This window comes from Silene latifolia, chromosome 3 (assembly GCF_048544455.1).
Source record: "Silene latifolia isolate original U9 population chromosome 3, ASM4854445v1, whole genome shotgun sequence".
Lineage (NCBI taxonomy): Eukaryota > Viridiplantae > Streptophyta > Magnoliopsida > Caryophyllales > Caryophyllaceae > Silene > Silene latifolia.
In genome coordinates, this window is record NC_133528.1 from 63,824,476 (window position 1) to 63,849,430 (window position 24,955).

Genomic DNA, 24,955 nt, shown 5'->3' on the forward strand with positions numbered 1-24,955 from the left:
GATGAGAAGAGCGGGGCTTAGCTGGGAATGGCTGGGGTCCCCCACTGGCGGTGTGGAATACTTGTTGCGATGGGTATTCTGGCAGGACTAAACACTTTAGTGTGTAGTCAGGTGTGTGGAGTTATGATGGAGATTGGTTGATTGGATTGGATTGTTGTATTGTTTTTGTTGTATTGTTTTATGTAAACAATAACTGAGCAGGTATGAGATGATGCGCATGGGATAGCTGGGTTGAGTTGCCACGAGATGTCTAGAAGTCTTCCGTTGTGTCATAAACATTCTTTTATTTAGTTGGTTTGACAATTTTGAGGAACGGTTGTATTTTCTTTAACAGTTTTGGTTTTGGACATGTATCACTTTAAATTTATTTATTAAAGTATGTTTCTTTATTGTCTATTTGATATAAATTGCCTCGGATAACCGAGATGATAGCATTCCCATCCCTTAAGTGGTCCTGGTAAGGCACTTGGAGTATGGGGGTATTAGAAAGTGGTATCAGAGCGAGGAATTTGGAACCTATAACTAATGAACCCAATTAACTTAGGGATTCAAAATAAAATGAAACCGGGTAGGAGTTGTTAGGAGCTAATGCAAAGACTTGGAAGACGTCCTAAAGTCGCAATCTCGCCCTACAACTTTGAACCGGTCACTATGGGGTGTGTCTTGGGATCGTTATGTGTTTATCTAAGTATGTTGCATATCTATATAGACATGTGTTGTGTGAATTGGTGGATTAATGCATGTGGAGGATGGGGAATGTTATGGTGAAAGGTGATGAGTAACATGAGTATATGTGTTGATTGAATAACGGAATTGCATGATGGATGATTTCTAATGTCGCTTATTAGAAACATGTGAAATAGGATGTTGTTTGTTATACATACTTGTATGTTTATCGATTTATATATATATATATATATATATATATATATATATATATATATATATATATATATATATATATATATATATATATATATATATATATATATATATATATATATATATATATATATATATATATATATAGTTGGTTGGAAAGTGTTGAGTTGAGCATGCGGATAATATACGAGTCAGCATGACTCGATCGAGTGGGGGGCACTCGATCGACTAGGTGAGAGACTCGATCGAGTGGGGTGTATATCGTTTCTGGACAGTGTACTATTTTTGGGCACTCGATCGAGTAGGTAAGGGGACTCGATCGAGCAAGGTCAACTCGATCGAGTAAGTAGTGGGCTCGATCGAGTGAGGTTTTTTATGCTTTCTGGTCAGGTTCTAGAGTCGAGGCACTCGATCGAGTAGGTGAGAAACTCGATCGAGTGGCCTCAACTCGATCGAGTAGGTTCTGCAGAGGCCATATACGTGTTTGAGTTGTGGGATGTGTGTTTATGTTTACCTTTTCTCTTATATAGTTCAAAGATGCCGCCAAAGAGAAATGTGTTGTATGCTAGGGCTGAGATGATGAGTATTGATGAGATAGTTAAGATGCTAGAGCACCAAGACGCGCTCACAGATGCTTTAAAGAAGTTTGGGAAGGATAAAGAGGCTAGGGTGGATTTTGCTAAGATGAGTATCAACCTCGCTCATTTCAACCCAAAAGAGTACATGGGTACAGGTGCGCCAATCTTGCTTGATAATTGGCATACAGAGATGGAGAATATTCTGAATGTGGTTCATTGCCCTGAGGACTTTATAGTGGAACAAGTTGCATTCTACTTGAGAGATGCGACTGGAGAATGGTGGGATAAGGTTAGGGAGAGTGCCTTTGACTTTTATGTGAAACAAGGGACGTCGGCTATACCTTGGAGTGAGTTCAAGAGAGCTATGCATCGAGAGTTTATGGCGGAACATGTCCGTAGTAAGTTAAGGGAGGAGTTTGATGATTTCAAGATGGCTCCGGATATGACAGTGGTTGAGTATTATCACAAGTTCAATGGGAAATTTAGGTACGCAGAGGATATGGGGCTGAGTCAGGAGAACTTAGCATTGAGGTTTGAGAAGGGTTTGACACCTAAGATCATGGAGAAGCTGCCTGTAGGAGTCCTTACTGTAGGGTAATATCCGTATAAAACCCTTAAATTATAGGACTATAACGTAAATTTAATATGCGATTTATGGTCATAAACGAAAAACAACAAAGAAACGATAAAGCATTAGAAATAACCTCGGGTCCTTTGAGATGTGGCCTAAGAACAGAAATCAAAGTAGATTTCCTCCTAATCGATACACCCAAGACCGTCTGAGACTATGCCCTTGTGCTAGAAATGTATTCTCTAATTGCCTTGCAATATTGAGAGAATTGTTGTGAGTTTTTAGATGTGAGATCTGAGTTTTTCAGAGAAAATTGCTCTTCAAAACCCTAGTTTGTTTGCAAATGAATATGCTTAGGTTACAAAAGAGAGAGAGCCTCTCTTTTGTTCTTTTGGTTCGGCCAAACCGAGTGAGAGGGGAAGAAATGGGCTTTCATTTCCTCTTCATTTTAACTCGTGGTCCGACTCCAAATTACTAAATGTATATGACGCGGTCTTATTATAAATTGTCATCGGTTATCGGTATTTTAAAACATCGTCTAGTAACGAGGATTAGCCGATATATTAATACATGTCCGACAAAGACAATATTGTATAATTAATTCAATATACATTAATTAAATATAACCGTTTATATTTAATTTATGAATTAACTGTTTAATTCGCCTTAGCCAATTTTGTTTAATCCGTATTAAATAAAATATCTCAACATCACGTTTGACTAATTATTAGTCAATAACTCGGACTAACTGCTTAGTCAATTTTGGCATCAACATGACTGTATTTTCATACCGTCACATCTCTCAAACGTATCCTATAGGTGTGACTTTTAAGGACCAGTTGATCACCGCCATCTGTATGACAATAACGTCAAACTTATCTAGCAAGCCAACCATTATTGATAAACGTGGACCAACTGATAATAATACAAAAGTATACCCTTTGATCCTTTTAGAGATTTAAATGTTATTGCACTACTTGTAGAGGACACCAGCCCTAACAAGCTCCCACTTGTCCGTACAAGTGTATGTGTAATAACGTTATCCGCAATAACTGGAGGACACAGCTCCAATAAACTCCCACTTGTCCGTACAAGTGTATGTGCGATAACCGATTCTCATATTCATTTAAAATTTCTCCCACTCAATGTAAAACAATTTGCAGATCCGGATCCGCAAAGGTCGTATTTTACAATCGATCTGTATCAAGAGTGGTTTCCCCGATTAGAGAGTAACTTAACTGATAAAACGAATTCGTATTCGAGCATGGCCATGCATTTCGATTCTGACTCCTCGAGTGGCCCTGAGAAATATCGAGTACCTGATAAAGGCTGAATATTTCCTTCAACTCGACTCCTTCGGATCTAAGCACAGCATGAAATGACCCAGAAAAAATCTACTTGGCCCCCTGTTACGGATGACCGTGAGAAAAAAACCAAAGTCACCCAAAATCTGCCTTAGTCTCAAGAGACAGTCGATAGTCAAAAGAATCGACTCTTAGGATCACCATGGAGGTCCTATCCACGACCTGGCATCGAATGTTATAAAACATTTAGGACTCCACGTCGATGTCACAATTGTGTCCTACGAGATATCCGTATAAATCGCCTCTGTGATTGGTCAGTCAACCTTTTGAATTATGGCTCGTTGAACCCACCATCAACCAACGTCACAAAATAATTACCTTGAGTTATCAGCTCATGTGGGCAATTAAGGACCAAAATATAATGTTTGTTCAGTTCACTTTGTGGTGTTCAAAATTGTCGTACAAATCCACATGAAAAACAAAATATATAAATATCAAAACGATGATGTCATATAGAGTACATAAGGGAATGAATCTAATCCATAAAAGAGTACTGCAACTTAGGAACACGTTTAATTCCCATGGAATTAACATGCCCTTCATGCTTATCTTGTCGTAATGGTTTAGTGAGAGGATCTGCTATGTTATCATCTGTAGCAATCTTTTCTATCACTACTTCCTTTTGCTCCACGTAATCTCGGATTAGATGAGCTTTCCGTTGTACATGTCTAGACTTGTTGCTAGACTTTGGCTCCTTAGCTTGGAAGATGGCACCTCTATTGTCGCAATAGATGGTGATCGGGTCATTCGAACTAGGCACTACAGATAGTCCTTGTAAGAATTGACGCATCCATATCGCTTCCTTTGCAGCTTCAGACGCGGCATAGTACTCGGACTCACTCGTAGAATCTGCTGTAACACTTTGTTTGGAACTCTTCAAGTCGATCGGCGCCATTAAGAGTAAAAACGAATCCAGACTGAGATTTTGAGTCATCTCGATCCGTTTGGAAGCTAGCATCTGCGTAACCGGTTGCGCATAGCTTTTGATCGCCTCCATAAGTCAATGCCCAATCTTTAGTCCTCCGTAGGTACTTAAGAATGTTCTTGACAACCATTGATGCGTGTCTAATATATGATGTTTCACACTGTATTCTACACGCATTTCAGAGCTCAATTGTGCTATATATGCCCATATTTCTCTATTTTCCTCTACTTTCGTGCTTTTGTACTTTATTGCAGAAATGTGGAGAATTCAACGGGAAATCGAGCCAAATCCGTCCCCGAGTAAGCTGCATTGCAAATGACGTAAAGGAACTGCTTAAGGAACGAGCTTGGTGCGCAATCCAAGGCCCAAAGGACGAATCCACGAGTTTAAAGAAGTCAAGTAGCAGCTCACCCAGTCGATCGACCATCCACATCAGTCGATCGACCAACTATCGGGTTCGAAACTCGTTGTTCGAGGAGGAGCGATCGATCGACCGGCTGAGTAGTCGATCGACCAGATTTCGATTCCAGACGGGAATTAAAAGATTGAGAAACTCAAGGCTCGTGAGGTTTAGGTTTTAGAAATAAGTTGTTACGTTGATTTCTATATAACGTAACCTAAGAACATCAGAATAGTCAGGAAGTTTTCATCTAAGTTTTTATCACAATACAGTACTTTCAGTTCTAGTTTATTTCGAGTATTTAGGGTTTGGGATATCGATTGTAGCATTGGAAATTCTGCCATTGTTCTTAATCTTTCCTCTTGAATCTCGGTATTTCTTCTGCCCTAGCATTCAGTTTATCGTTTTGCTTTTATTGTTAGTATAGGTTTGATATTTAAGTGCCCCAAAGCCAATTATCGTTTTATCATCGTTGTTATTTATTTCAAGCATGAATTCAGTAGTTGTTATTAGTTTCATTGTTGTTTTCATCTTTAGCATGAGTAGCTAAACCTTTAGTGCTAGGATGTAGACAATTTATGGCTAGGCGGTATTAGATTGAACACGGACTGAATCCGCGTGTCAGTCGATCGACTGACCTTGTTGGTCGATCGACTGACCTTGTAAGGATATCCCTCGTTTTAATTGTCTTTAATCTTGTATTTAACGAATCGAATGCATGCGACCAGTTAGATACCTATTTTGTGACTGACCCATTAGATCGAAAGATAGGGAAAGTTACTTGACCATCAATTAATTCGACTAAACTGTGCTAAGATCGAAAGATAGGTATAGTTTAGACCATTAGTCACTTTTCAAAGCGAAAGTTAGCATTAGTGACATTAGGGACCTATAGCGAGATCGAGAGATGCTATATGTTAGGAGTGGACCGAGAGGACCTCTTATTTCCCGCCTTACTTGTGTTTAATTCAGACCGACTTAGTTTTTTGCCTTGAAGCTATAATGAACCGACCATCCTAGTACCCTTCTTTTATCTGTTTAAATCGTTCTTTTAGTTTATTTTCTTTTTATTGTTATTAGCTATAGACCAATTCAAACCAACCCCCATAATTGTTACCTTTGACTGATCATAAATCAACTAAAGTTTACAACTGCCTCCTTGTGGTTCGACCCTGTTACCACTAGCCTAGGTTAGTCTTAATAGGAGATTATAAATTTTATCTTTGATACTCACAACGACGGGTATCAAATTTTGGCGCCGTTGTCGGGGAGGCAATAGTCCTAATTTTAGTTGTTTTAGTTTTTAGTCTTTCTTAGTTTAAGGAACGTCCGTTCCTTAAACTGTTCTTATATTTTGTTGTAGTTTCCTCTTATGCGCAGGTCTCAGGGTGGTCCATTCCTGCCGTTTGATCCAGAGATTGAAAGATCTTTGCACGTTAAGAGGAGATTATTTCAAGAACGACAGCTGGAAGAGCCTAGTTCTCATTCTAGCTTTTACGAGAGAGTGTTCGAGGGAAATCCACCATCTTCACCCATTTCTACTGACCGAGACGTTACTTCTCCAGAAATTTCAGTCATGGCCGAGGAAGCAAGTATAGCTAGTTTTTCTGAGCCGACAGCCGACAACTTATATAAGGGGTTCGAATTACCAGGAGATGCCAGGAAATTCGAACCAAAGCCTGCCTACATTACCATGGTCGAGAGAAATCAGTTTGGTGGAGCTGCAAATGAAGATGCAGCAAGACATATGGAGACTTTTATCGACTACTGCTGCTCCATTCCCCCACCAGCTGGCGTAACCCAGGATCAAATCAAAGAGACCATGTTCATCTTCTCCCTTCGTGATCTTTGCAAGGGAATGGTATAGAGATTTGGACCGGACCGGTCGGAGATCACCGATTGGAATACATTGGTATTGGCGTTCTACAAGAAGTACTTCTCTGCTTCAAGGACGATCGCTATTAGAGCTCAAATCACGGGCTTTAAATAAGGGCCAGATGAGAATTTCCACGAGGCATGGGTCCGATTCAAGAAGTTGGTGCGAACCATACCGCACCATGGGTTCGAAAAGTGGAGTTTGTGCAATCATTTCTACAATGGGTTGTACGACGATCAGAGGGCCATTTTGGATCTTTGCAGACCCAATGGGAGATTTCTTTGAAAATTTGGGAGCAACCAAGGGGTGGAAGATCATTGACGATCTAGCTACCCACAAGGCCGAGTATGGGAATTCGAGAGGGAACCAGAGGAGAGCTGCTGAATCTTCCTCTGTTCTTTGCACTTGAGGCTCTCACCGCGAGATTTGACAAGTATGAGCTAGGAGGAGCCTCTAAGGGTGGGATATACCAAGTCAATCTTTGTGTCGACGGTCCCTTCCTTTGTGAAAGGTGTGGAGTTGAGGGCCATGTCTCGAAAAATTGCCCTAGCCCTTTTGAATCTTGTGCTGCCTTTCAACACTATAGGCAGACGAACACCTATTACGAGCCACCGCACCCGAACTTGAGTTGGAGAAGGCAAAATGTCCAAAATCCAACCCAACACCCGCAGCAGCAACAACCATATGTGCCGCCTCATCAAAAGCAACAGCAATACCAGAAGCCTCCTTATGTGCCACAACAGCAACAATCACAGAATTCTGAGTTCTCCGAGCTTAAGAATATGTTGCTTAAGGAGTCCCAAGCAAGAGAGGCCGGGATGAAGTTATTAGAGAGCCAAATTGCTCAATTGGCTAGTAAAAATAACACTCGAGCTCCGGGACACTTGCCCACTCAACCCGAACAAAAGGAGACCCTAAATGCCATCACCTTGAGGAGCGGGTCCACCCTTGATGGTCCTGCCATGGTTGAGGATGCTGTTGGGAAAGGTGAGCCAGAAACAAGCCAAGAGAAAGCTTCAACGAACAATTCAAAGAAAAAGACGTCTGCCAGGAATTTCAGTCGATCGACTGATATACCTAGTCGATCGACTGAGTTACGGGTTACAGGAGCTTCTGGAACTGTGCAAACCAGTCGATCGACTGAGGAGGGTGGTCGATCGACCCATATCACTGCTGATATTTAAGAATCTCGTCCTTTAATGCCAAATAACCTACGAGATCACTTGTTTCGGGTACTACTGATCCGAAGATTTTAGGCGGAACCGAGTGCTTTGATGGGTCGATCCGGCTCAAGTTCGATCCAATGACGGTCAATGGTTCTCATTTGAGACGGTCCGAGGAGGGGTCTAGCTTCAACAAAGAGAAGGTGACGGACTTTCAACCTAAGTCCAAGGATACCAAGACACGCGACTTAGAAGAGAGGGCTAAGGTACTCCTTACGGCCCCATATCCGGAGAGACTCGTGCCGACCAAAGAACAGGTATCTTTCAATAAGTTTGAGAAAGTTATCCGTAGTCTGAATGTGCAAGTCCCCTTCCTTGAGTTAGTTAACCAAGTACCCGCTTACACCAAATTTATGAAACAACTGTTGTCAAAAAAGCGGTCACTTGAAACAGTGCACACTGTCGCACTCACCAAGGAGTCTTGTTCTTATCTGTCTCACACTGCGCCCCTTAAGTTAGAGGATCCGGGTAGTTTTTCCGTCCCTTGTAGCATAGGTACCTTTTCTATCGAAAAGGCATTGTGTGACTTAGGGGCCAGTATAAGTGTCATGCCCTTGAGTTTAGCTAGGAAACTCAAGTTGACCCCCGATTTTGCTATCACGGAAATGACAGATTCGGATGGCCGACCGATCTGGTCGAGCCCATAGGAGTCCTAGAGGACATACCCGTCCGGATAGGGAAGTTTTTCTTCCCTGTTGACTTTGTTGTCCTTGACATGCCCGAGGATGCCCATATACCGATCATCTTAGGTAGGCGTTTTCGCACACCTTTGGTGCGTTATTGACGTCGGTTTAGGAACCTTGACCTTCAAGGTTGGGAAACATTCTATTATTTTTGCCCAACCTGCTAAAAAGAAAGACGCCATGTGGCCTGTTACTTGTAATACGGTCTCCGAAAAGAGATCGTACTTTGTGCTTCCTGAATCGACTGTCCCTATTACTACTGCTGTATTAACCCCTCCGCCCCAGATTGGGAGCAAGAAGGAGGAAGAATCTGTTATTTTAGATAATGCGGGGAGCTGGTTTGGGAAGGAAGAGCCGTTGGATACTCCAGCTGCGACAAAGCCTATCATTCAAAGAGGCGGTCTTGGTTGCCTAAGCTATGGGACCGATGAGGAAGTGGAAGATGAGCCAGTTAAGGTGAAATGGGCAGATTTGGAGTTCGACGATTCCGAGGGAGTCCTTGATTGGGGAGATGACGATGCTGATCAGCTGAGTTCTCCGTCTGTCGAAGCTAAGAAGGGTGCAACTGATAAGATGAGCACCATTGAGGCTACCTCTAGTAGCCAGAAGGCGACGAAATGGGCCATACCGTGGTCCTTCTTGATCAACTATTAGTTGATCATGCTCGTTATAAACTTCATTTTATTGCTTTCGAACTATTTTCTATTGCTTTTGTGTGCGCGAAAACTTCGCATTTATTTTGTTTTGTTAGGATTTTTAAGTACTTTAGACTTCGCTCTGGGTTTTGCGCAAATTTTGGGCGCGTACTATTGTCTATTTGCAGGTATTTAGAGCTTATTAGCTCAAATCATTGAGCAATTACGAAGAAATAAGACATTGCAGCAGTGTTTTCAGTCGATCGACTGGCACACTTGGTCGATCGACTGAATTACGGGTTACCGAGCTACATCGTTCACGACCACCTGGTCGATCGATCGCCTCTTTAGGTCGATCGACCCCACTCTTGCTATATTCGTTCACGACCTCTCCCCTGCTGTGTTTGGTCGATATGCGGACCTAAGGGAGTTTTCTACTCCGCTTTATTTTCCGTCGAATTATCTATTTCTTCTTTTGCCTCTTTTGTGCAGAATTTTTACGCTTCAAATTTGTTTTTTTTTTCGGTCTTATGCGTGGTGTTTTCTGTCTTTCAGGCACTCTTGTTGGTAGCACTGCTGGCTACTGAAACCTCCTAGCTCACGCTGGTTTGGGGAGGTTTCCTTTGCTGCGTTTAAAATCTTGTGAGTTCCCAAGTCTTTACTTTATGTCATTGTGTTTTTATTTCCCTTTTCTCGCAAATTCCCGTCTCTCTTTGCTTTCATTATATAATTTTGCACAATGGGGACATTGTGCGATTTGGTTTGGGGAAGGGTTTTGCGTCGCACTTCATTCATTTGTTTGCGTTCACGTTTAAATTTCAGTTTGCATTGTTTATTTCATTTTCATTATATACAGAAAATCCAAAAAAAAAATTGAAAAATTTCAAAAATTTCCATAAAACGCACGTTTATTTTAGCATATAGGTCGAGTCGGAACGGTAGTATTTCTATGATGATTTTGCATTTTGCATCTGTTTTGCCTGAGCCTTGCTAGATTGACATGTTATTAGTAGAATCGTAAATGCATACCTACGAGTTTTCGTTACATTCTTGCTGAACTTGAGACTTGACTTAGAAGATTGGCAAGCTACATCATATATTCTGAGAATTAGAGCCTATAACTGGTGACATTCATGACCAGTTTATTTAGGAATGTGAGTAGTACTCCTTATGAGACATGTTTCCTTAATTTGCATGAATATGAATTTGATCTACTTAATACCTGTATGCATTCGGTTTGTGGTTTGTTGACACATGTGGTAGAGGTTTCCTTTTCTCATTTTACCCATAAGCTTCACTATGCCAAAAATATCCTTTTTGTCCTATTTACTACATCCTACACATAGCTTTGTCCCTTGTCAAGCTAGTAGTCTCGTGTTTTCGGGATTGTTACTCGTTTTTGGTAGCATATGCTCTTTTGAGATGAAGTTGGGAGAATGAAAAGAAGGAAAGAAAGAAAAAAAAAGAAAAGAAAAATGAAAAAGATGAAAAAATGATTCGAAAAAAAAAAAAAGAGGTTTCAGATCTTGTTCAAATGGGTCGATCGATTGCCAATCCTAGTCGATCGGCGAGATTCGAGAAAAGAGATCAATTCGCATAATTTAATCCTTATCTTTTGGCGATTTTTGCTCCCATGTTTCATTTATATCCTATGGGGAGCTTTATTGATTTGATAGTTTGGAGATTGTGAGTTTTGTGCTTGCTATAGCACCGTTTCATTCGTTTATGAGAAAGAAGTTGGATGTTGCCATATGGTTCCGTTTTGGTACTAGCTTGATCACCTGTACCTCCACTTTTCCATAATTATCTTTGCCTCTTCTTACCCATACCTCACATATCCCATATATACCTCGGCATGTGTCATGGTCATTTGTTGGTTGGAATGCATATGTACGGTTGTAGAGGTCATTTTCATATTTTTTCTTTGGCATGTCCTCATAGGTCGTAGTTAGGTGAGAGTCACTACAAAGTTAATTCTTTCTATCTTACAAATATATCACCTGTGCTTAATTGAGTGATTTGAGCGACCCGCGAGAGTCCAATTTGATAAGTCTCTACGATCAACGGTTCAATAGTGATTTTTGACGACCTTATAATTCGTTTGCATGGTTCACATTACTGATTGATTGTTAGTTGTGCATTAATTTGGTTTAGGCTCTACTTGTGCATCTCGCTCTGAGATTGAATTCGTTCCATTAGGTCATTAGATCGAGTCTAGTTCTTGCTTGGGGACAAGCAAGGTTTGGTTTGGGGAGATTTGATGCGTGTCTAATATATGATGTTTCACACTGTATTCTACACGCATTTCAGAGCTCAATTGTGCTATATATGCCCATATTTCTCTATTTTCCTCTACTTTCGTGCTTTTGTACTTTATTGCAGAAATGTGGAGAATTCAACGGGAAATCGAGCCAAATCCGTCCCCGAGTAAGCTGCATTGCAAATGACGTAAAGGGCGCTTAAGGAACGAGCTTGGTGCGCAATCCAAGGCCCAAAGGACGAATCCACGAGTTTAAAGAAGTCAAGTAGCAGCTCACCCGATCGATCGACCATCCACATCGATCGATCGACCAACTATCGGGTTCGAAGCTCGTTGTTGTCGAGGAGCGATCGATCGACCGGCTGAGTAGTCGATCGACCGATTTCGATTCCAGGACGGGAATTAAAAGATTGAGAAACTCAAGGCCCGTGAGGTTTAGGTTTTAGAAATAAGTTGTTACGTTGATTTCTATATAACGTAACCTAAGAACATCAGAATAGTCAGGAAGTTTTCATCTAAGTTTTTATCACAATACAGTACTTTCAGTTCTAGTTTATTTCGAGTATTTAGGGTTTGGGATATCGATTGTAGCATTGGAAATTCTGCCATTGTTCTTAATCTTTCCTCTTGAATCTCGGTATTTCTTCCGCGCCTAGCATTCAGTTTATCGTTTTGCTTTTATTGTTAGTATAGGTTTGATATTTAAGTGCCCCAAAGCCAATTATCGTTTTATCATCGTTGTTATTTATTTCAAGCATGAATTCAGTAGTTGTTATTAGTTTCATTGTTGTTTTCATCTTTAGCATGAGTAGCTAAACCTTTAGTGCTAGGACGTAGGCAATTTATGGCTAGGCGGCATTAGATTGAACACGGATCGAATCGCGTGTCGATCGATCGATCGACCTTGTTGGTCGATCGACTGACCTTGTAAGGATATCCTCGTTTTAATTGTCTTTAATCTTGTATTTAACGAATCGAATGCATGCGACCAGTTAGATACCTATTTTGTGACTGACCCATTAGATCGAAAGATAGGGAAAGTTACTTGACCATCAATTAATTCGACTAAACTGTGCTAAGATCGAAAGATAGGTATAGTTTAGACCATTAGTCACTTTTCAGGGCGAAAGTTAGCATTAGTGACATTAGGGACCTATAGCGAGATCGAGAGATGCTATATGTTAGGAGTGGACCGAGAGGACCTCTTATTTCCCGCCTTACTTGTGTTTAATTCAGACCGACTTAGTTCTTTGCCGGAAGCTATAATGACCCGACCATCCTAGTACCCTTCTTTTATCTGTTTAAATCGTTCTTTTAGTTTATTTTCTTTTTATTGTTATTAGCTATAGACCAATTCAAACCAACCCCCATAATTGTTACCTTTGACTGATCATAAATCAACTAAAGTTTACAACTGCCTCCTTGTGGTTCGACCCTGTTACCACTAGCCTAGGTTAGTCTTAATAGGAGATTATAAATTTTATCTTTGATACTCACAACGACGGGTATCAACCATCCAATGTGATTCACCTGGATGCTGTTGGAATCGACTTGTCATACTCAATGCATATGCCACGTCTGGACGTGTGCATATCATGGCATACATGATTGATCCTATAGCCGAGGCATAAGGAATCCGTGTCATGCGCTCTTTCTCTTCCGGTGTCTCTGGTGCCTGAGACTTGCTCAAATGCACCCCTGGAGTCATAGGAAGAAACCCCCTTTTGGAGTTAGTCATCTTTGAATCTCTCTAGGATCTTGTCTATGTAAGACTCCTGACTGAGAGATAACATCCGACGTGATCTATCTCGATAGATACGGATGCCTAAGATTCTTTGTGCCTCACCCAGATCTTTCATCTGGAAATGGTTTTTCAACCATTCTTTTACCGAAGTTAAGAGAGGTATGTCATTCCTAATCAGGAGTATGTCATCGACATACAATATTAGGAAGACAATCTTGCTCCCACTCGACTTGATATATAGACATGGTTCCTCGACCGATCGAGTAAATCCATTTTCTTTTATCACTTGGTCGAAACGATGATTCCAACTCCTTGAAGCTTGCTTAAGTCCATAAATGGAACGCTTAAGCTTGCACACTTTCTTAGGATGTTCTGGATCGATGAAACCTTCGGGTTGTACCATGTACAACTCTTCCTCCAAAAAACCGTTTAAGAAGGCGGTTTTCACATCCATCTGCCAAATTTCATAGTCATGAAAAGCGGCAATCGCTAAGATAATCCGAATGGAACGTAACTTGACTACGGGTGCAAAAATTTCATCGTAGTGCAAACCTGGCACTTGGGTGAAACCTTTAGCAACTAGTCGTGCTTTATAGATATCTTGTTAACCTTCCACAAAATGCTTTATCTTGTAAAGCCATTTGCATTGAAGGGGACGAACCTTAGCATGTAAGTCAACAAGATCCCATACGTTGTTCTCATACATAGAGTCCATCTCGGATTGCATGGCCTCAAGCCATAGCTTTGAGTCAGAACTAGTCATGGCACCTTTATAGGTTGCGGGTTCACTACTCGTTAAGAGTAGAATGTCATCTATGTCATGTTCCTCGACCATACCAATGTATCTGTCCGGAGGAATAGAGACTCTTCCCGACCTCCTAGGTTCCTCAGGAATATTCACCGCAGCCGGGATTGAAGGAATTGGTTCCTCCAATGGTTGCTCGGTATTTGGTTGGAACCTCCGACACTCGAAGGTTCTATCACTCTTTGCATTCTCGAGAAATTCCTTCTCTAAGAATGTCGCACTAGCCGCAACAAAAACACGTTGTTCGGTTGGCGAATAAAAGTAATGACCAAGTGTTCCTTTAGGATAACCTATAAAGTATGTCTTGACCGATCGCGGGCCGAGCTTATCCTCGTGTCTCCACTTGACATAAGCCTCGCAGCCCCAAACCCGTATAAAGGACAAGTTAGGGACCGTTCCCTTCCATAGTTCATATGGAGTCTTGTCATGAGCTTTAGACGGACTTTGTTAAGTATTAGAGCGGTGATGAAGAGCATAACCCCATAATGAGTCAGGCAACACGGTGTGACTCATCATGGATCGAACCATATCAAGTAGTGTTCGATTTCTCCGTTCGGACACACCATTCAACCGAGGTGTTCCGGTGGAGTTAAGCGTAGGGCAATCCCACGGTCCTTAAGGTGTTGATCAAACTCGTGAGAAAGATACTCGCCACCACGGTCTGATCGCAGTGTTTTAATCTTTCTACCCAAAGAGGTTTTGTACCCGATTCGGGTATTCCTTGAATTTCTCAAAGGATTCACTTTTGTGCTTCATTAAGTAGACATAGCCATATCTACTTAAATCGTCCGTGAAAGTGATGAAATACCTATAGCCTTCTCGTGCGGTGATTGACATAGGCCCACACACATCCGTATGTATGAGTCCTAATAGGTCAGCAGCGCGCATTCCAACACCTTTGAAGGAAATTCGAGTCATCTTACCGATGAGACATGATTCACACGTGCCAAATGATTGAAAATCAAATGCCGAGATAGCTCCATTCTTTATGAGTGTTTTTACGCGTTTCTCATTAATGTGTCCCATACGGCGATTGCCATAGGTATGTTTGATCTTTGTCACCGACCTTTAACTTCTTATTCATTACGTGTAATATTTCGGTGGTCGGATCTAAAACATAAATTCCGTTCATGGAGGCGCCTTGCCATAAATCATATCGTGTAATGAGAAAATGAAAGAATTATTCTCTATTACAAATGAAAAACCAAGTTTGTCAAGTGCAGAAACTGAAATAATGTTTTTAGAAAGACTGGGTACATAATAGCAGTTATATAAAAATAACTCAAATCCGCTTAGGAAGTCGGATCACGTATGTTCCCCTCGAGACGGCGACCACTCGTGCTCCATTCCCGACACGCAGTCCACCTCACCCTTTACGAGGGGTTCGAAGTTTCGAGCCCCTGCACATGATTACACAGATGAGAACCACACCCAGTATCTAGTACCCAAGTTCCGTAACTTGCGTGGTTAATCTCAATCATATGAATAAAAGTAGAAGAGGAAGAAAACATACCAACATGTTTAACACGACCTGCTTTTATGTCCTCATGGTAGACAGGACATGTACGCCTCCAATGCCCAGTCTTGTGGCAATGATGGCATTCCATGTTTTCGGTCTTGCTCTTTGTCGCGCCTGATGAGTTACTTGCCTCACCAGGCCCACTCTTACCTGACCCCGACTTCTTGAACTTCGGTTTGCCTCTCGCTAGGTCCGCCCGAGCTTTACCCTTACCCTTGCCCTTGTTTGACACAACGAGAACATCCTGTTTCAAGCTCCCACTGAACTTCATGTCCTTCTCGGTCAGTACGAGAAGGGAGTGTAGTTCATGAGGACTTTTATTCAAATCATTCATATAGTAATTCGCTCTAAAGAGCGCAAAACCATCGTGGAGTGAATGAAGCATGCGGTCAATCACGATGTTCTCGCTGATTTTACAATCAAGCGCCTCCAGTCTCTCGACATTCTCAATCATGCTGAGAATGTATGGGCTAACCGGTTGGCCCTTCTGGAGTCTCGCATCAAAGAAGCGAGTGGTATGCTCATAGGTCACGATTCTCGGTGCTTTCGAGAATTCCTTAGTGAGCGTGGTGAAAATCTTGTTTGCACCTTGGGCTATGAAGCGTTTCTGCAAATTGGATTCCATTGCAAAAATGAGTACGTTTTTAATCGCACCCGCTTCCATGACGAAGTCGCTATACGTGGAGACCTCGTTAACTCGAGCCGTGGGGCCTGGGGCTGGCGGGAGGGGCTCAGTCAGATACTTGAGCTTCCCGTCAGCAGTGGCAACATTCCGTAATGCCGCCTCCCATTCCGCGAAGTTTGATCCATCATTATTCAGTCTAGTAGACTGATTCATCTGATTCATAAAGATACGAAGCCAGGACTCACGGTCCAATGTGGCACTTGGCATTGGGTCATAGAGGACACCAGCCCCAACAAGCTCCCACTTGTCCGTACAAGTGTATGTGTAATAACGTTATCCGCACTAACTGGAGGACACAGCTCCAATAAACTCCCACTTGTCCGTACAAGTGTATGTGCGATAACCGATTCTCATATTTATTTAAAATTTCTCCCACTCAATGTAAAACAATTTGCAGATCCGGATCCGCAAAGGTCGTATTTTACAATCGATCTGTATCAAGAGTGGTTTCCCCGACTAGAGAGTAACTTAACTGATAAAACGAATTCGTATTCGAGCATGGCCATGCATTTCAGTTACAGCTCCTCGAGTGGCCCTGAGAAATATCGAGTACCTGATAAAGGCTGAATATTTCCTTCAACTCGACTCCTTCCGATAAAGCATTAGAAATAACCTCGGGTCCTTTGAGATGTGGCTTAAGAACAGAAATCAAAGTAGATTTCCTCCTAATCGATACACCCAAGACCGTCTGAGACTATGCCCTTGTGCTAGAAATGTATTCTCTAATTGTCAATGGCTCACGCCGTGAGCAAAAACACAAAAAAAAAAATTATGTAGGCTGCCTCATGCCGTGAGCAACATAGCCAAACACAAAATCGATATGACAAAACCCAATTGCAATTTAAACATAATCCGTATTAAAACAAAATTACAATTGACAGGATCTTAACATATTGTTATAATTATCGTTTAAAACAACAATATGCAAAGAACAAATTGAAAGCAAAACATCGTCTGATCAGCATAAAGCCGTGTGGCATGATTACCAATGCAAAAAAATTGTCACGGTTTGCTAAAAAAAAAACAAAACAGCCGAGACATAAAAAAAATCTGCCGCACGCAATTTTATGCAAAAAAAAAAAAACGATTCAATTTCGTTTGATAAAAATCACAAAAAAAATTTACGTGACCTCGCTCTGATACCACTTGTAGGGTAATATCCGTATAAAACCCTTAAATTATAGGACTATAACGTAAATTTAATATGCGATTTATGGTCATAAACGAAAAACAACAAAGAAACGATAAAGCATTAGAAATTACCTCGGGTCCTTTGAGATGTGGCCTAAGAACAGAAATCAAAGTAGATTTCCTCCTAATCGATACACCCAAGACCGTCTGAGACTATGCCCTTGTGCTAGAAATGTATTCTCTAATTGCCTTGCAATATTGAGAGAATTGTTGTGAGTTTTTAGATGTGAGATCTGAGTTTTTCAGAGAAAATTGCTCTTCAAAACCCTAGTTTGTTTGCAAATGAATATGCTTAGGTTACAAAAGAGAGAGAGCCTCTCTTTTGTTCTTTTGGTTCGGCCAAACCGAGTGAGAGGGGAAGAAATGGGCTTTCATTTTCTCTTCATTTTAACTCGTGGTCCGACTCCAAATTACTAAATGTATATGACGCGGTCTTATTATAAATTGTCATCGGTTATCGGTATTTTAAAACATCGTCTAGTAACAAGGATTAGCCGATATATTAATACATGTCCGACAAAGACAATATTGTATAATTAATTCAATATACATTAATTAAATATAACCGTTTATATTTAATTTACGAATTAACTGTTTAATTCGCCTTAGCCAATTTTATTTAATCCGTATTAAATAAAATATCTCAACATCACGTTTGACTAATTATTAGTCAATAACTCGGACTAACTGCTTAGTCAATTTTGGCATCAACATGACTGTATTTTCATACCGTCACATCTCTCAAACGTATCCTATAGGTGTGACTTTTAGGGACCAGTTGATCACCGCCATCTGTATGACAATAACGTCAAACTTATCTAGCAAGCCAACCGTTATTGATAAACGTGGACCAACTGATAATAATACAAAAGTATACCCTTTGATCCTTTTAGAGATTTAAATGTTATTGCACTACTTGTAGAGGACACTAGCCCCAACACTTACTGAAGTTAAGGAAGTGTATGAGCGGGCCGGGAGAGCTGAGAGGTTGGTAGAGATGGCAAAGGAGAATAGGGAGAGGGGTTCTGAGAAGAGGAAGGCTAAGAGCGAGGGTGGTGGTCAGTCTAGTTATAAAAGGGGCAACCATAACCAGGCGAGGGCTTACTCTTCGGGGTCGGGGTTTAGTGGTGGAGCTTCCTATGGGCGTGGCCGCAGTGGTGGTAGTAGCAACTGGGGGATACATATCATCGTCGTGTAACCAGAGAAGGACCTCATGTTCCCGGCCTCCTGCGCCCTTACCATCAGAAAGCTTTCTTTAGCATAAAGTGTGCAAGAAATAATTTAATAAAGGAATGATAGGCTGAAGGCTTACCATGATCCTCGCCATCCTATACGACAAGTGGCTCTCCGCCGCCCAAATGAGATGTTTGTCATCCCATTTATCGGCCCACTCAGGCGCTCGTGTGAGCAGATGGCCGCCTCGTCCTACATTGGCCCTCCGCAGGGCCTTCTCCTCTATATCCTCCTCCATTTTCTGGGTCATTCCCGTAGCGTTTAAAGGGTCAACGTTAATGTCCATGGGGCTCTCCCCGACGTAGAAGGAATATCCTCTGCAAAATTGAAGTAAACAAAGCAATTTTATGCACATTTTCAAGAATTTTCAAGCATTTTAAGCATTTAAAAATGGCATTTCTAGCCATCTTTGGCCATATTTTCCAAGCCCGACCACACATGTCGCTTGTGAAGACCCGAGAGGATTTTCTCCTCAGCGGTGCTAAGGACGCGCCGTTGTCAATCAAACACCTTTTTTCTCCTTAGCGATACTAAGGATGCGTCATTGTCGATCTATTATTTTCTTCTCAGCGGTGCCAAGGGCGCGCTATTGTCGACTCAACATATGATTCTTCCCCACGGAGTTTTAGATAAAATTCTCCGAGGAGTATTTGTACCTTCGAGTATCTCAGGTATGGTTTCTTCTTATGGCTGGCGAGCTTCCTTACTTATTCTAATGGACTTTAAACGACCCTCCCCGATAGTCGACAGACTCTAAAATGTTCCCGACGACAGGTCCTTGGTTCAGACCCCTTGAGGCACCTCGCATCGCCATAGTCATCAGGTTGTAATCTTCGATTAACCTGATGGCTATACTTCGACTTTCGCCTTGTCCAAGCCTCAGTCAAAGTGGGGGCTCTGTAGATACCTCATTTCTACACCTACCGCCAACCACCCAGTGATGATTGGGCCGCATGTTTGATATGCGGAACGATTTTTGATAGCCCATAAGTTTATCGACAAGTTATAGCTCAAACACTCGAGTAAACCCCTTGGTTGTCATCTACGCACCGATACGGTCGTTTTGACAGTAATTAGAGTTCATTTGGAGTCCGGGTCAAAAAACGCTTCATTTTCTAAAATCCGTTTAAATGCCGAGTCGGAGTATTTCAGAATGTTCTAGAATTCTCTAGATATTTATTCTTAATTAAAATTGTTATTTTAAGTAAATATCTTTCGTATATTGTGTTTTATGGAATAAGGAAGTATAGATCTACCGAAATTCCATAATAAAACGCGGAAATCGTTCTTGCTGAGGAGAAAACCTCTGGGGAAATGACGCAGCAGGTGCTGCGCCTCTTCGAAGGATCGCTGTAGCTACTGCGCCTCTTCTCCAGCCCTCTTTTAGTCTTTTTCAGAATATTTCCGTGATTTGTTTTTGTATCCGTGTCATTCCTAAACTCTTCCATGTGTTTAGTATAAATAGACACCTTCGGCCTCCATATTTGGCACGCGAGTGTTCCGCCCCTTCTTTCTCTCTCTTTGCATTCTAGACTACGCTACTGCTTTTCGATGCCTACGTGCTTGATCAATCGACCACGTAAGCTCAGATCATTCTGAGTCCCAGTCACGTTGCATAGACCGAACAATTTTACCAACTCCACCTTTTAATCAACCTAATCAATCTACTAAATCCTCTAACGAGGGCACTTTCTATGCATATTCGAGTCGAGCAATCACCAAATGTTAAATTTAGTCAATCTCGTTTCATCAAACATGTAAGTCTGGGGGTGTATATCCCATTTTATTATTGTACTTTTATTTTGTATCAATTAATGTACATCTATATCAAGAGTACGTTCGAAAACCGATTTAAAATCCATATTTTGAAACTGTTTTTACAAAACAACAGAGGTCGGAAGCCGAGAAGAAATGTAGCAGCAGCTGCGCCTCTTCGAAGGATCGCAACCTTGATGCGCCTCTTCTAGAGGTTGCTTGCTGCTCCTGCTCTTCTTCTTCTTCCTCGACTTCCTGCAAGTTTCTTCTTTTCTTATTTCTTTCGTTTTTCTTTCGTTCTTTTTGTTGTTTCAGTATATAAATCATGTTTTAACAATTTCCTTTTAATTACAATGCTTAATTCGTCCTTAATCCCAAGTAATTCAATTCTTGCGGGTTTTCGCCGTTTTTATTCAAATCGATTCTTCGGGGTTTCGACTTGTTCATGTCGAGGTTTTGGAATCCTAATTTGATATATAAGTTTTCTTCCGAGTCTTATTTGTCCAATTTCATCTTAATCTAACCTTAAGTTTCGTCTTTTTTGTATTTCCGACACGAGTTAATCATAATCATGTAAACTGTTGTAATTTCTCGTTTGTAATTCGTTTTATGACTTGCCCGGATACATATATTTGGTTAAAGCACTTCAATTCGAGTCTAATATCGATAATTCATCCTAAATCTACCAACGAACGATAACAGTGCTGCGGTTATGACTTCATAGCCAGAGCCCAGCTATTGAACAGACGCATGAGGTGCTGCGCCTCTCCCAGAGGACGCAGTAGATGCCGCGCCTGTTCTGGGTTGGTTTCTGTCTCTGAACTCTTTCTCGCTTTAACGTAGCTTCTAATTACGGTTTAAATCAACTATTATCCGTATTTATCACCTATAATCTCACGTATTTTCATACTTTAATTCTAGTTCTATTTTTCTTTTATTTTCTTCTTCGCAATCCCGTCTTGGAGCGTGCTTTTGTCGTAGATCAAATAAACCTTGTAATTTTTGTAATTTTAATTATTGTAATTTATTTATCGTAATTATTATTATATATGACTTAATTGTATGGCATTCACATGTAATTATGCTAACATCCACTTCAACCAACTTGTTTGCTAAACACGTGTTAACACACATAGTCTAATTTCACATGCTAGGATTAATATTCATTTGTTGCATTTCATGCATTACATCGACGACATATCAAATATGAACAATTTCCCTAATCATTAGTAGAGGCCGCAATCGAGGCGGGCAGGATTAGGTGTTCGAATTAAAGAGCTTCCTATACGTACCCTCACCCCTTACTCCAGTTATCTCTGGACATCCGTGTCCATTGGCATCTCGAGAGTCATTCTAGACATGGAATGCTAAGGGTAACGAGTTCTTAGTGTTCGTGTCATTACTTTGTGTCTTGGCATGACACGAGGTATTCAAACGGTTTCCAATTTTTCCACAATAAATTGGTGGCGACTCCATAAATGCAGGCTTATTCAACCTTTCACCAGTTTCAATGCCTCACAAATCGGTAACGGCCTATGACGTGCTTTGGCAAACCAAGGTTCCATGGGAGAAGTGCTGCCACCTGAAAACCAAACAAAAACACGGGTGCGCGCGGCGCGGGTGGCCCATGTTCACAGATTGCCACATTATTATAAATCACTTCCACCATACAACATGCTTAACCACAAATCATATTATCATATACGATTACTTTCATCCTTTCCACCACATCCTCCATTCAACCACATATCCATCATCCTAACATATTCATATGAACACTAGTAAACACATAGCGATCCCCATTACACCCCATAGTGACCGATTCAAAGTTGTAGGGCGAGTTCGCGACTTTAGGACGTCTCCCAAGTCTTTGGATTAGCTCCTAACAACTCCTACCCGAGTTCATTTTAGTTTGACTCTCTAGGTTAATTAGATTCATTAGTTACAGGTTTCAAAATCGTCGCTCTGATACCATTTTGTAACACCCCCATACACCAAGGTGCCTTACCAAGACCACCTAGTGCATGGAAGTGCTACCATCTCGGTTACCCGAGGCATTGAATATCAAATAGACCATAATAGAACGAACTTTAAATAGATAAGTTTAAAGTGATTACATAACAAAACCAAAACTGTGAAAAGTGATACAACTGTTCCAAATCCAAAACCAACTAAAGCAAAAGTAAAGTTTGATAACACAGCGGAATACTTCTAAACGACTCGTTATGACTTAAGCCCAGCTATCCCTCATGCATCCATCTCATACCTGCTCAATAACTGCTCAACATCCCCGAATGGATCACCACAGTTTTTAAAACAATTAAACCAGATCAGTTACTGATTACACAATATAAGATAAAGCAATATCAAAAATACATACAATCCTTCAACACCATCACAATCAATCACCTGACTTGCCTGAAGGTCTAGTCTTGCAGATTACGGCCGCAACCAGTAATCCACACCGCCAGTGGGGGGCCGCAGCCGTTCCCACCTAAGCCCCGCTCATATATACCGAACGCAAACCCATGTTCCTTAATGTGCACATCCCCTCTTGTGGCGGGTTCCCTAAGGAGCGAATAAAGGGTGTGAAGCCACTCTCGCAAGTGACTTCACTCAGCCGAGGGCGCATCTCGCGAACCACAGACAAACAACAACAACCCCACTTCAACATCAACAATTACCAATTCAATACGATATAGATCAATGACATCAATCAACCATCAACAACCGACCAACCATCCAATATACATGTAAACCAATAACTGAGTAGGAAACCCTACGTGGAAATGCAATTACCACGATCGTCACAACAGCGAATCAGAAAGTTCCTCTACAAAATCACCCCCTATCAATCACACAATCATACAATTACCAACTAATATCAACAATACACCCCAAAACCCCCAATCTACCCAATTAGGGTTTCAACCAAAATCAATGAAATGACATAAAAACTATACTAGGATCTTACCCACAACGCTATGATCTCAACGGCGTAAAGAACTCTGAATTCTGACGTCACAAGCCATAGGATTCAATAGCAATGCGAAAGTGTTTATATATCTTTCTCGCATTGCTAACGAAACCCGGCAAAGTAACCCTAAAAAACCGACTTACTCGATCGAGTGACTTACTCGATCGAGTGACCCCTACTCGATCGAGTGACCCTTACTCGATCGAGTAGCCATCGGACATTACACTGTTTCGCAACCAAAGCTCACTTACTCGATAGAGTAAGCCTTACTCGATAGAGTACCCAACAGCACATAAAACCGTAATATTACAGTTACCTTCTGAGAGGGACATTTGTTTCAGTGTTGAGCTTAGACTGGGGACGGGACCTATATCTAAGGCTTCGTATCGTATGGAACCAATAGAATTGGTAGAATTGAAGAAACAGCCGAACGAGTTATTGGATAAGGGATACATCCGACCTAGTGTATCGCCTTGGGGTGCAGCAGTTCTATTTGTGAAGAAGAAGGACAGTAGTATGGGGTTTTGCATCGACTACAGAGAGCTAAACCATGTTATCGTGAAGAACAAGTATCCTTTGCCGAGGATTGATGATCTTTTGACCAGTTGAGTGGGGCGGAGTATTTCCAAGATTAATCTAAGGTCGGGTTATCACCAGTCGAGGAAAGCAGATGTGGATATTTCTAAGATAGCTTTTCGATCGCGGTATGGTCACTATGAGTATGTGGTGATGCCTTTCGGGTTGACTATTGCATCGGTAGTGTTCATGGATCGTATGAACCAAATCTTCAGCCCGTTTCTGGATAGGTTTATGATGGTTTTCATTGATGACATATTGGTCTATTATAAGACTAAGGAAGAACACAAGGGGCATTTGAGGTTGGTACTGCAGACCTTGCGAGATAATCAGTTATATGCTAAGTTATTCAAGTGTGAATTCTGGCTGGAAAGGGTGGCCTTTCTGGGTCATGTGATTTCAAAAGATGGTGTGTCGGTGGATTCTAGTAAGATCGAGGCGGTGTCAAACTGGAAAGCACCAAAGAATGTTGCTGAGATCCGGAGTTTCTTGGGTTAAGCTAACTACTACAGGAGGTTCGTGAAGGATTTCTTTAAGATCGCTAGACCTATGACAAATTTGATGAGGAAAGAGACCACATTTCGTTGGGATGAGAGTTGTAAGACGACGTTCCAAACATTGAAGGAACATTTTACTACAGCTCTCGTTCTAGCTTTGCCTGAGGGAAGTGAGAACTTCGAAGTTTATATCGATGCTTCGAAGAATGGGTCGGGTTGTGTTTTAATGCAGAATGGGAAGGTCATTGCCTATGCTTCTAGGCATTTGAAGCCGTAGAAGGAGAACAATCCTACTCATGATCTGGATTTGGATGCGGTTATATTTGATCTAAAGATTTAGAGGCACTATCTGTACGGGCAACCTTTAAGGTGTTTTCAGATCATAAGAGTTTTAAATACATCTACACTCAAAAGAAGTTGAACATGTGTTAGAGATGGTAGATGAAGCTGATTGGGGACTATGATATGGAGGTCGTGTATCATGAGGGGAAGGCTAAGTTGATTGCATATGCTTTGAGTAGAAATAGTGTGCATTCGCTATGCACTGCCATGTCACTGGTGAAACTGAGGGATGAG

At 41.3% G+C, this 24,955-nt stretch overlaps 1 protein-coding gene across 1 annotated transcript; it reads left to right on the forward strand.

The window, feature by feature from the left end:
- The first annotated feature begins 1,485 nt into the window (after nucleotides 1-1,485).
- Nucleotides 1,486-24,380, forward strand: LOC141649157 (uncharacterized). The gene is made up of 4 exons (XM_074457853.1): nucleotides 1,486-1,609; nucleotides 1,697-1,946; nucleotides 23,648-23,771; nucleotides 23,964-24,380. The coding sequence occupies exons 1-4, from the start codon at nucleotides 1,486-1,488 to the stop codon at nucleotides 24,378-24,380; spliced, it is 915 nt and encodes a 304-aa protein (XP_074313954.1).
- The last annotated feature ends 575 nt before the right edge of the window (nucleotides 24,381-24,955 follow it).